The 13858-nt window shown below is 39.4% G+C and overlaps 1 protein-coding gene across 6 annotated transcripts in view; it reads left to right on the plus strand.

The window, feature by feature from the left end:
• The window catches only part of ptprk (protein tyrosine phosphatase receptor type K), a 687062-nt gene that overhangs the window by 632903 nt on the left and 40301 nt on the right, over nt 1–13858 (plus strand). For all 6 annotated transcript variants that reach the window (XM_072251546.1, XM_072251545.1, XM_072251547.1 and 3 more), the window contains 3 exons: nt 6179–6266; nt 7272–7348; nt 11466–11502. In XM_072251546.1, the coding sequence (XP_072107647.1) occupies nt 6179–6266; nt 7272–7348; nt 11466–11502 (202 nt within the window). The remainder of the gene's footprint in view (nt 1–6178; nt 6267–7271; nt 7349–11465; nt 11503–13858) is intronic.

Genomic DNA, 13858 nt, shown 5'->3' on the forward strand with positions numbered 1-13858 from the left:
CCCCTTTTTATGCCCCCTGGTAGACCAGTCAGGAAACCCTATTTGAATCAATGTGGGCACATGTGACCTAAATAAGATTGGCCCGGCAAACCCAAAGCATAATGCTGGGGAATCCCAGCAGAGCTGAGCTTTACCACTGGCCTCCATGAGTAGCCGTCTGTCACTCAGTATGGAACCACTGGCAAAATACACCACACTGAGTACGAAACTGGTTGGACAAATGGAGGTCCTCGTTAGCACAGCATTCAGATTGCACCCAGCCCATTCAAACTTGCAAAGTGCATTTCTCAAAAATCTTAGAGCAGGGGATCCTAACCTTCTCTATGCGATGGACCCTAAGTTTGGAACCTCTGTCCTCGAGTGTCCTTATTAGGAGAGCTGCCCCATCCATGTAGCTGCACTCACAGTTTTATACTGTGGAATGTGCAGAACTCCTCCATTGCAAGTAGCCACACCACAGCATGTGATTGGGAAATTTCACTGTCCATCGCCAGCCGTCTTTTGGTAGCATTACTGACAGGGGCCAAAAGAAAAAAAATTACAATAGATGGTGAGTGGGCGAAAGCAATGAATACATCAACTTAACTTATTGTGATCATTCAAGCCCAGTATTTTACTACGGTCATCCGTACATGATTCGTCAGTGATCAGAGTGTGGATAAATGCCCTACCACCTGATATTCCACAAGCCTTTCTGCCATTATGAGTCAGAAGTATAATGGAATTCTCTCCACTTGCCTGGTTGAGTGAACCTCCAACAACATCTTAAGAAGCTGAACGTTATCTCCAACAAAGCACTTCAGCTGTGTACCATCTGCATTATAGTTACTCTCCTGAGCTTAGCCTGCCCCTAAATCCACAACCTCCACCACCAGGACAGTCACGGAAAGCAGATCTGTGTTCAAATTAATGATGGTTGGGACTTGGAAATATAGTCCCCATTAATAACTCCTACCTCTGAATTCTGGAAATCCCCACCCAAAAACATTGTGAGAGTATTTTCATCTGAGCCATTGAAACATTTTGATAAAGTAATTCATCGCCACCACTTTGGTGGGTGGTTGGGGGTGGGGTGGGGGAGGCACAGCAACCATTGGCCACATCGGCCAAATCAATAAAATATGGATGTCCCAAACCCTGTACAGCCATTGACACACTCTTAAAGTCATGGTTATAATGTACGAAACTCAGCAGCTAGGTTGTAGAAGTAATGATCGGATAATGACCAATAATCTGTTCTGGTAATGATCTCTGGTTAATGACATAGGAAGAACTTGCCTCCTTTAAGCAGTGCTTAGAAACTTTCTACATTAAACTGGGAAAGCAGAAAAAGATTAAGTTTATACAGTATCTTTGCCAAAAGTTCAAAGTAAATTTATTATCAAACTACATATATGTCACCATTTACAACCGCGAATTCATTTTCTCGCGGGCATACTCAATAAGTCCATAATAGAATAATAACCATAATGGAATCAATGAAAGACCGCATCAACTGGGCATTCAACTAGTGTGCAAAAGACAACAAACTGAGCAAATACAAAAAGAAAGAAATAATAAATAAATAATCAGTAAATATTGAGAAGGTGAGAGGAAGGGCCCAGTCCTTGAGAGTGACTCCGTAGGTTGGGAAGTTATCCCCTTTGGTTCAAGATTCTGATGGTTGAAGTGTAATAACTATTCCTGAACCTGGTGGGTGCATGTCCTGAAGCTTCAGTGCCGCCTTCCTGATTGCAGCAGCTTGGTTGGTGGGGGTCCTGTGACAACACTCTGTGTAGATAAGCTCAATAGTGGGGAAGACTTTGTCCATGGTGGACTGGGCCATATCCACTACTTTTTGTAGAATTTTCTGTTGAATGGCATTGCTGTTTCCATAGCAGGCTGTGATGCAGCCAGTCAACATACTCAGCGCTACACTTCTGTAGAAGTTTGTCAAAGTTTTAGATGTTGTGCCAGATCTTAGCAAACTCTTAAGGAAGTAGAGGCACTGCCAAGAACCTCTGTCAATATGGCATGTTCTTTGGGTTACGTTGAAATCTCACCCTTTACTTTGTGGTCAGGTTTCTGGAGCAGGATGTGAACCACAATCTACTGACTCAGGTAGAAGATATTACTATCAAACTAATGCAAACGGTTCAGGTCTTCAGCAGTGGCCCTGCTGAAGAAATAAATACTTAGCTTCAAAGGTCAACTCCGATTTTGAAACTTGTGAAACCTCCCTTGTTCTCCTGAGTGTTCCGAAGTTTATAAACTTAAGTAATTTCAAGACTCAAAAAAAAACACAGATTTTACCTGTAATGGATTTACTTAAACTAATGGTTAAAAAAAACAGTGATCAAAAACTGTTAAGACCAATGAAGATTTAAATCAGTACAGCTCATTGATCAGAAAAGTATGGAAGGATATGAACAGAAAATTAGGCCAGAGATTAAAAAAAATCAGACAAAGTGCTTCAGTGTTGAACTTGGGGAAATTTTTATTCCCCAAACTAAATCTTCATCCAGCTTCGTATAGAAGAAGCTTATGTTTCATTGGTTTTAAAAAAACAGCATGAGACCCATAATTACCTAAAAGGAAGTCTGGTGAACACAAAAAAGTGAGATACATGAAAATAATGTATTAATCCATTGAGCACTTCTCAAAAAGTGTGTGGCCCAAAATGTCGATTCCCATCCATAGATGCTGCCTGACCTGCTGAGCTCCTCCAGCACATTGTATGTGTTGGTGTTGAAATTGATTACCAGGACTCTTAACGGTAAATTGTTTCCTCAGTAGCAAGGGTGGGGTGGGAAGTATCAGCCCACTGTAGCACGGAGCACTCAGTAAACACACTCCTCACACAACACACATAAAAGTTGCTGGTGAACGCAGCAGGCCAGGCAGCATCTGTAGGAAGAGGTGCAGTCGACGTTTCAGGCTGAGACCCTTCATCAGGACTAACTGAAGGAAGAGTTAGTAAGGGATTTGAAAGTTGGAGGGGGAGGGGGAGATTCAAAATGATAGGAGAAGACAGGAGGGGGAGGGATAGAGCCAAGAGCTGGACAGGTGATTGGCAAAAGGGATATGAGAGGATCATGGGACAGGAGGTCCGGGAAGAAAGACAAGGGGGGGGGACCCAGTGGATGGGCAAGAGGTATAATCAGAGGGACAGAGGGAGAAAAAGGAGAGTGAGAGAAAGAATGTGTGCATAAAAATAAGTAATAGATGGGGTACAAGGGGGAGGTGGGGCCTTAGCGGAAGTTAGAGAAGTCAATATTCATGCCATCAAGTTGGAGGCTACCCAGACGGAATATAAGGTGTTGTTCCTCCAACCTGAGTGTGGCTTCATCTTTACAGTAGAGGAGGCCGTGGATAGACATGTCAGAATGGGAATGGGATGTGGAATTAAAATGTGTGGCCACTGGGAGATCCTGCTTTCTCTGGCGTAGATGTTCAGCAAAGCGGTCTCCCAGTCTGCGTCGGGTCTCGCCAATATATAAAAGGCCACATCGGGAGCACCGGACGCAGTATATCACCCCAGTCGACTCACAGGTGAAGTGTTGCCTCACCTGGAAGGACTGTTTGGGGCCCTGAATGGTGGTAAGGGAGGAAGTGTAAGGGCATGTGTAGCACTTGTTCCGCTTACACGGGTAAGTGCCAGGAGGGAGATCAGTGGGGAGGGATGGGGGGGACGAATGGACAAGGGAGTTGCGTAGGGAGCGATTCCTGCGGAATGCGGAGAGAAGGGGGGAGGGAAAGATGTGCTTAGTGGTGGGATCCCGTTGGAGGTGGCGGAAGTTACGGAGAATAATATGTTGGACCCGGAGGCTGGTGGGGTGGTAGGTGAGGACTAGGGGAACCCTATTCCTAGTGGGGTGGCGGGAGGATGGAGTGAGAGCAGATGTATGTGAAATGGGGGAGATGCGTTTAAGAGCAGAGTTGATAGTGGAGGAAGGGAAGCCCCTTTCTTTAAAAAAGGAAGACATCTCCCTCGTACACTCCTCACACACACGGATTCACACATAGCACGACCATTTCCTTGCCATTCTGCTGAAATTGCACTGAGTGTACACACTTCAATGTCTTCCCCAGTATATTCTCATAATGGGTCCTAAACCAAGCTGGTGCACTCGGGTTGGCTTTATGGTGCTTCTCCCTCTCATACATGGTGGAATATTCAATTTCTTACATCATGAGGATGTATAAATGTGTATATGTTGCTTGTATACTGTACTTTATTTATTTTGTAATTTGATTGCACCTATATTGTGGGGTGCACCATATTCTCATTCTGTGTAGTCTTAAATTAACTTTCTTGGTAATTAAAGATGGTATGTCCTAGTGCCAATTTAAGGGAGCTCTTCACCCTTTGTAGGGGAGAGAGATTGGGGCTGCAAGGAGTTCAGACCTGACAAATATAATAGTGGAAACTTCTGTTGTGTTTCCCGGTAGATATCTTTTTGTAAATATTGGCAGTTTCCTTTTCACTATTTTCACTAATTCCTGTACGTTGATTTTTGACGCAACTAACAAACACCCTTGCACTAAAGTGCTAAGCAACCCCAGCCACTTTTCCTTTGGTCATAACCCACGTGTTTAACACCTACATCAGATTAAAAGAGAATTTATTGGATTAATGTACTGCTATTATGGAATACTTTTGCTTAAACTGTTTTGGATGAGAGAAATTGCTCATGATAATCTGAAGGATAATCATGTTAAGCAATGGTGGTGAACCAGTTATCATTTTCCGAGACCAAGCTCAGATAGATTAAAACCAATTATTTGTGAGGCATGGAACTGGCACACAATGTAACAGAAAGAGAAATGCTCCTGATGGTAGAGCTTTAATGGTTCAATGTAATATCAAAGAATAAATACAGTATACAACTTGAAATCCTTACACTTCACAGACTTCCACAAAACAGAGAGGAAAAAAAATCTACCGTCCACCCCAACACTTTGACAACTGACTGTGGGGGGGGGAGGGAGAGAGAGAGAGAGGTATGATCGCTCCTGCCACAGCAAAAGGGGAGACCAACAGCCTTCAATGTGCAGAACTTAAAGTTTCATATGTCTATACAAATAAACTCTTGTCTGCATTGCTGCTTGGTTGCAAATTCAGGTCTGAGACTAGTTTGTGTTTAAGTATAGCGACTGCAATTATAAAATCTGAATTTCAGAAAAGCTCTAGATATTGAGATGAATATCATGGGGTGGCATGGTAGTGTACCGGTTTGTGGAATGCTATTACAGCGCCAGTGACCCAGGTTCAATTCCTGCCACTGTCTACAAGGAATATGTACGTTCTCCTCATGACCACATGGGTTTCCTCCGGGTGCTCTGGTTTCCTCTCATAGTCCAAAGACATACAGGTTAGTAGGTTGATAGGTCACACGGGCTCATTGGACCAGAAGGTCCTGTTACCATGCCATATCTCTAATAATAAAAAAATAGTCAGTGTAATACCTGGTAGTTTCATGTTGTGTTAAAGGCCTTCAGTCATACATATCATTACAAAATGAAACATAAAATGGCATTGTTTATAACTTCATAAACTTGAGAATATCCACTGCTGGAAGTCCTGATGAAGGGTCTCAGCCCCAAAATGTTGACTGTTTACCCTTTTCCATAGATGCTGCCTGACCTTGCTACGTTCCTCCAGTATCTTGTGTGTGTTACTGTGTTTATAACTTACTGTTTTTTCATATATTTGTTGCTATAAAATATGTTGAAGAAGGCTGAATAAAATGCTGCATCTTAAATATCCTTTGATACTGAGCTGAGCAATAGTGTTGATTTTTTTGAGCCACCAGCAGTTGTTAGGAATTATACTCTAATTTTAACACATTGTGAAATCAGAAGGTCAGTTTAATGGTTGTTTCTATTGAACTATGCTATAAACAAGGTAAAATAATTATAGCCATTGTTTCAACCATGAAAAGTAGATATTTAGCAAGTTGGAGCGATGAAGGTCTCACATTCAACATTCAGGTAAGCTGCCTGTAATAGTCCAAAATGTCCTTGTTTACTTTTCTCATCAGAAGTATTTAGTACAAGTAAGTTTTATGGTTTGCTCTTTGTAGAAATTATTTTAGTGTTACCATTTAGTTATTTATATGGGCTCAGTGAAGTTGCAAAGAAACTTAAATAATAAAGCAGAAATCATTCCAGTTAATATAATTTTCTTCATTGGCAGAGTTTCTTTGAAGGGCAATCTGCTTCTTGGGACGTTGCCAAGAAAGATCAGAACCGAACAAAAAACCGTTATGGAAATATTATAGCCTGTAAGTTGATCTGCAAGTGTCGCTGGTGCATTTTAAAAATAATTTTTATTGAAATTTTCAGTGTCAACAAGCAACATTTTATTTTACCTGAATTTGAGTAGAAAGAGAAACCCTACAACACCCCTTCAAAATTTTTATTTTTAGTCATTGAGATAGCTTGCATTTATTTTTCCACTTCTCCTTTCATGATGTACTTCAGTCTTTTATTTAAAATCAAATCAAAATGTTATAAAAAAAGAAAGCCATTCATAACCACCATTTTCACTTTAACTATTTCGTACAGTTATTAACAAGACTAGTCAAGTATGATTTGCCGTTGCCAGATATGTACAAGATGATGTAAAAATGTCAGTATAAACATGAGGTATCCCATAATTGAGAGAGAAGGATTTGGGATAAAAGCTGAGAGTCTGCTATCTCAGTAGGAAGCAGTGTTCAAGGATGGAAAATCAGAAAGTTCTGTTGGAACAAGTTCAGATTATTTTCCCTTTGAATGCAGCTTGGCACTGAAAGCATTCAAGATTCTTTTTTTCTTTTTGAACGGGGATTAAATAAAAAGCCACCTGTTAGAGTGCTAAAGGCTGTTTCCCCACTAAAGAATTTAGATGAATTGTTTTGAATGGATCTAAACTTTCAACCTTCTGACCCGTAGATGAGATCTGCGCCACAGAGCAAAACTGCAGAATAGATAAACTACTAATTTTTAACGTTAAAATTGATAGTAATGCTAAACTATAATTATCAAATTATCAATCAAAATTCAAATTCAAACTCAGTGGAATATTTGCAGTCTGTCACTCACCTCCTTCCCTATAGCACGGATTAAATTGTAAATCTGCCGTTTGCCAGCACTAGTGTTTGAAACCATCTGGGGAAGGGAAGATATTAATCACCTGAAATAGTTCATGCCAGTAATTTGTGGTTGTGGCATTTTTTTTGTGTTAAGTTTCTCAAAAAAAAAGGTGTTGCGTGAATAAATTTAAATGTTGAAATCTTTTCCTACAGATGACCATTCCAGAGTCATTTTACAGTCTCTTGAAGATGATTCAACATCTGATTATATTAATGCAAATTACATTGACGTAAGTTGTATTTCTTAACAATTTGATCTTAAAAATTTATTTCCTGTTTTGTGTCTAAAAATACAATGTACACCTTGTATATTAAATTTGCTGGCACTCACTGACACTGTTGTGCTTTCTTTCACATCTGGCTTTGGTTTGGGCTGTAGATATGGCTGTACAGGGATGTAAGTACCACTGAAATAGCTGGATCTTTTTTTTTAATATTTTTTCTAAATATATTCAATATGTTACTAAAACAAGCAGTACTTGCAGCAGATAGTTGAGCTAACCCTTTTGATTCTCTTCATAAAAAAAGCATTTTCGATTTTCAGTTAGCCTCACATAATATAAGTAGTAATATTTTTCCGTGGTGTGGCATGGGAAGAGGTTCTAGCAGAAAATAAACAATGCTCTTGTTAAAGTGCATAAATTAGTTCAATATTCTGCCTTGTTGTATAATGGAGAAAAATCATCTTTTAAGTGCATTACTCAGAAATAAACCCTGTATTTTCTTTTATTATTGAATACACTGGCATTTTAAGTTTAGTTATTAAAATGTTGAGGGTTGATGTTGCAAAATGGTTCTGTTAAAGAACCCTGGCCAATGGCATACATTATGAAGAGATCGAAGTGGTGAACTCCTGCATGTAAATGAGTTATCATTGTATATTCCCTATGGCTATCTGCTCTGCTTAAAAACTTTTTTCTAGTGCACGTGTGGGTGAAAATAGTAACTTTTCAGGTCTACAGCAAAAGTGCAAATATCATTTTATTAAATTGAAAGTTATCATGGGCCTTGTGACTTTAAATCTAAATTAAAAATTGCATATAATTGGGACACTAGTTAATTTTAAACTAGATCTGAGAGTATACAGATAGTGTGTTTTTGATTAATACTGCCTTGAAGACAAATGCTCTTCAATTAAGTAGTTTGGTGAAAAAGAGCCTTCTTTCACCTTTTCTGAAGAGATACCACATATATTTGCACTCTATAAAACATTTGTCAATAAAAAGCAATATGCATACAAAACATTTCAGTAAATGACAATAATGGTCTTGAATATAGTTTTAGGAAAAAGCACTGAAAGAAATTGAAGGCATCACTTACATTGGAACCTCAAGTTTTCCTGAGCCATTGAAGATCACAATTGTGAATAATTTACAAGTGGAATTGGCAGCATTTTGCTAATTAAATGCACTTACAATGTTTTGTATTTCCGAGAGTTCCAAGAATCAAGTCAAATATTTAAAAATGATTAAAACTGAAGTATAACCAAGTAAAATATTCACTAACACAAGAAATTCTGCAGATGCTGGGAATTCAAAACAAAACACACAAAATGTTGGAGAAACTCAGCAGGTCAGGCAGCATGTATGGAGATGAATAAAAAGTTGATATTTTTTGGCCAACACTCTTCTTCAAGACTCACTTCATATTTGCTTTGCTTGCAAGCCTTTAATATTCAAGAGTTTGTATATAAAGCCTATATTCTCAATTTAAAATATAGTTTATTTTGTTTCTTTAAGGGCAACATAAAATCTTGAAAATGTAATCATAATAATTAAAAAGAATACTAAGGTAGAAACTATTTTCCCCAAATTTCATACTGGGAATTAAGATTAGGTTTTCCAAAATGGGTGTAATTTACTTTTGAGTCTAGATTGTAATCTTCAATCAGTTCCCTCTTTTCAGTACTAGTTTTTTAAAAACATACTTATTTATTTTCTTCTTGGGCAAACTTGGATTCAGTTAAAATATGCAAAATCTTGTCAGCTTTTAATTGATCACTGGTCATTGAATTAAAAATATGCCAATTCAGAACATTGCTCAGGCATTTCAAGCCTATGCAAGGTGCAATTTTGGAAGTGTGTAATTAAAACATTTTTGAAGGGAGAGCAAGAGTTAAACTGTTCATTGGTACCAGTGCTAGAGCCTTGAATCTTGCTGAGATGCATCTGCTAACTTGAACAATGGAACTGCACATAATACATACCTGTAAGGAAGAAAGCACCAGACAAAATCTGTGTAGATTTGATTGGCAGGTCATCAGGGGCTCATGTGCTGTAGCTGAGTATTGTGAATGGGCCAGAGCGGACTTAGTACCCTTATTTTCTCAGAAAATATTCTGATAGGTAGTAAAGCCTTGGCTCAGCTTTGCTATTTGTCAAAGCTTTCAATTTTTTTCCAGAGCTATTTAAAAATTATAAATGAAAAGAAAAAAAGTCTGGTAAAGAGACAAATATTTGAAATCATTACTTCCCTATCGCCCCCTCTCTTTCTCTTTCTCTTTGTCTCCCCTTTCTCCCCTCTTTCCTGCTTTCGGGCTACCTCTACCCCTCTACCCTTTCCAATTTTCCTTCTTTCCTTGGGCCTCTGCTACTCCCAGAATCGTTTTCCCCTTTTCTGCATCTCTCACTCCTTTTCCCCTCTCCTCTGCCTCACTTTCCAATTTTTCCAGACCCTCTCTTGTTTAGCATCTTAACTATTCTTTCCCACCTCTCTGTATTTCCTCAAATGTTTATCCTTTCCTACCATTTTCCTTTTCTCTCTCTTTTATCTCCTTATCTCATTGTTCCCTTTCTCTTTCATCTTCTCGTTCATTCTTCCCTATCTCTTTTACCCTCTCTTAGCCTTCTTTATCCCTCTCTTCGTTCTCTGTCCCAATTGAGCTCTCTTACATCTATTCACTTTCTCTGTCTCCCCTTCACAGTTCCCTTTCTTTTCTCTCTGTCTTTCCTTCATCTCTTGTCTCTCTACCTCTCTCGTTCCCTTTACTCTTCCCTTTCTTCCCTCCCCCAGCAGCTCACTCTTTCCTCCCTCCCCCAGTATCTCACTCTTTCCTTTTACCCCTCCTTGAAATGCCCTGTCCCATTCATGGAAAGCCCTGGCCCTCTTTGACAGGGGCAGGTACATTATTGAACAAAAACCAGAGATTTTTTCATCAGCTTCCATAAATCTGAAATAAAAACAGAAAATATTAACAGACATTCAGCAGATCAAGTACCACTCATGGAAAGAGAAATAGCTAATGTTTCAGGTCAGAGACATATCAGCAAACATGGAATATTAACTGAGCCTTTGTTTTAAAACTGTTTTGAAATATTGTTGAAATTTAGGGGTGTCTAACTCAGCTAAATATTTCAAATCAATAAATGTGTGGCACTATTTGTCCAAATGTGAATAACTTTCTGCATACATTTAAACTGAGACCAGTTACAGCTATAAAATGCTGATACCCATGAGAACATTTTAAAATTAGTTGAAGATGTGCCCTTTCAGAAGTCTCCCACCCCTTTTTCATTGGCCTTCATCTTAATAATTTATGATGAGGTAGGACAGAGGAGAGAGATAAGAGTGAGAGAGGGAGAAAAGGAGAAGACATTTGTGGGAGCGGCAATGAATTAACATTACAGATTTAAATCTGTTATAGAGCTACAGCTGCTTCACGGCAATGCTAAAGTTGCTGTAAAAAAAAGCACCAATAAATTTCACCATAGTTCTATTATTTGTGAGCATCTGGTGCTCCTATTTATTCACATTAGCTGCATTTTATTTCAGTTGTCATATTCTTCACCGGACTTATTTTTATATTTTAGTAACTTCCATTTTTACGTTAACATTTTCAACTAAATCATTTTATTCATGCAGAATCACGTGATTGTTTCATTGTAAGACATGCCATTGTGGTTTAATGTCATCTCCACTGTCTGTGAAAAGCCTTTAATTTATGATTATGCTAACATTGTTCTTAAGTGCCATTCTGCATAAGGTCGGCAGAACTGCCATTTGGTGATATTTATTAGAAGTCTAAAATGAAGCATACTCGCTCCTCATCTTGCAATTGACAATAGTCTATTCCTTTTTTTCAGCTAACTTGGTAAAAATTATTCTCTATTCCTCTTCAGTCGTAGCATATGTTTCAAGTAATGGTTCTTAATTGGATTTAACTTATATGTAGCTCAGTGAAAATTGTTTAAATTTAATTAAGCTGTCGGCCTTTATCTTAATGGTGCTGGGTGAGCAAGTTGCCATTGGTATATGTTAATGGTATCAATGGACTTTTCACTTGTACATTTCTCTAGACCAATCCTCTCTTCAGACGATCTGATTGTGTGAAATTTTTATCATTTTTAGGGATACCACAGGCCAAGTCATTATATAGCTACACAAGGTAAGAATCTTACATTGGGTAATGCATAATTTACATGCCATTGTGATTCTGAAAATAATTGCATTGTATACAGTTTCTGTGACCTAATGTTTTCAGTTGTGCTATAGAAATGATTGGAGGTATTTTTCTGTTCAAAGGCTTAAAGCTTGGTAAGGTAGTGATTCATGATATGCTAAAAATATTGACATGAGACCAGAGATTAAGTTAACAACCATGCTTTTATTTATTGCACGCTACTGTTCAGACATCTTAAAATTATGTAAAATTTACAACTTTTATTATGTGTCCCACTTGGTGCCGCAATAATATCAGCGCTGGACTCCGGAGTGAAGGTTCCCGAGTTCAAATCCAAGTCGGGTTGAGCATCGAGCTAGCAACTCGGCCTCGTAAAAACAAGAATAGCTTGCTACAGAAACACAGTCATGACAGTGCCCCGATGACTCCACTGCCGAGTTAAGGGCTATTCTTCTTCTCCTTTTATTATATAAAAGAAGGAAAGTATTAAGTAATTATGGTACAGCAGTCATCATTCAACATGTTGAGTCCCCGTGGTGATGCAGAGGCATTACAGTCACTCCCAATCTTTAGCTCTTTTTCAGATGCCTTTTGGATGTTGTAATTGTACTCTCCCACCAACACATTTCACATACCACCATCTCTGGGTGAAAAATGTTGCCCCCCCAGGTCTCTTGTTAAATCCTTCCCCTTTCGCCTGAACTGTATGCTGTCTAGTTTTAGACAGTGGGCACGTGGCCAAGTGGTTAAGGCGTTCAACTAGCGACCTGAAGGTCGTGAGTTTGAGCCCCAGCCGAGGCAGCGTGTTGTGTCCTTGAGCAAAGCACTTAACCACACACTGCTCTGTGACGACACTGGTGCCAAGCTGTATGGGTCCTAATGCCCTTTCCTTGGACAACATCCGTGTCGTGGAGAGGAGAGACTTATAGCATGGGCAACTGCTGGTCTTCCATACAACCTTGCCCAGGCCTACGCCCTGGAGAGTGAAGACTTACCAGGCGCAGATCCATGGTCTCTCAAGACTAACGGATGACTTTACTTTAATTTTAGACTCCCCTACCCTAGTGAAGACTGTGATTATTCACCTTGTCTTTTAAGGTTTTATATACATCCTTGGTAGGTCATCAGTCAGCCTCCTCTGCTCAAGGGGAGAAAAGCTCCAGTCTATCCAGTCTCCCCTTATAATTCAAGTCCATCAATCCTAGTAACATCCTTCTGAATCTTTCCTGCACCATTCCTGGATCAGTGATATCCTTTCTATAGCTAGGTGACCAGAACTGCACATAATAGATAATGTAGTTTCACTAATGTACAGTTGTAACATGAAGTCCCAACTCTTCTACTCAATATTCTGGCCGATGAAGACAAACAAGATTAGCCCCTTCTTCATCCCATCTACCCTTGACACCACTGTCAAGGGACTATGTACTTGCATGCCAAGGTCTCTCTGTTCTAGAACACCCTTTGGGCCCCCTCCTTTTACTGTGCAAATCCTTCCCTGGTTTAACTCGCCGAATGCAACACTTAACACGTTTCCAAATTAAACTGCAACTGCCATTTCTTAGCCCAGTTTCCCACTTAATCTAGATTCTTTTGTAATCATAAATAATCTTCTTCACTATCCACTGTACCAGCAATTTTTGTATCTTATGCAAACTTATTCGTCATGCCAACTACATTCTCATATAAACTGTTAACGTAGTTGATATGATGATTAAGAAATTGTACTGGTGAACAATAATGGACTCCGTACTCCTTGTGACACAGCGCTGATCTCAGGGCTCCATTCTGAAAATCAACCTTCCACTACCATCTGCTGACCCCTTTCAGCAAGCCAAGTTTGTATGTAATTGACTAGCTAGCCGTTTGATCTGCCTGCTGGAACGGTCTGCCATGTAGAACCTTGTCAAAGGCTTTGCTGAAGCCCATGCCCTACCCTAGTCAATTCTGTTTGTGACCTATTCAAAAAAATCTCAGTCAGATTTGGGAGACGTGATTTGCAATGCACAGAACTATGCTGCGTACCCTCTAATCAAGTCCTTGTCTTTCCAAAATAGGTAGCTCCCGTCTCTCAGAAACCTCTCCAATAACTTTCCTACCACTAATGTCAGGCTCACCATCCTGCAGTTCCCTGGCCCGAACTTGCAGCCTTCTTAAAAAATGTCACAACGTTTGTGAACCTCCACTCTCCTCATACCTTATCTGGGGCTCTAGGCAATATTAATATCTACCCCACGGTCCCAACGATTTTTTTTCTCCTTTCCTACAATGTCTAAGGATACACTTGGTGAATCTCAGGGTTTTATCCACTTTAAGACCACAAGTACCCCCTCTTTTGTAA

This window comes from Mobula birostris, chromosome 2, assembly GCF_030028105.1.
Source record: "Mobula birostris isolate sMobBir1 chromosome 2, sMobBir1.hap1, whole genome shotgun sequence".
NCBI classification, from domain to species: Eukaryota; Metazoa; Chordata; class Chondrichthyes; order Myliobatiformes; family Myliobatidae; genus Mobula; species Mobula birostris.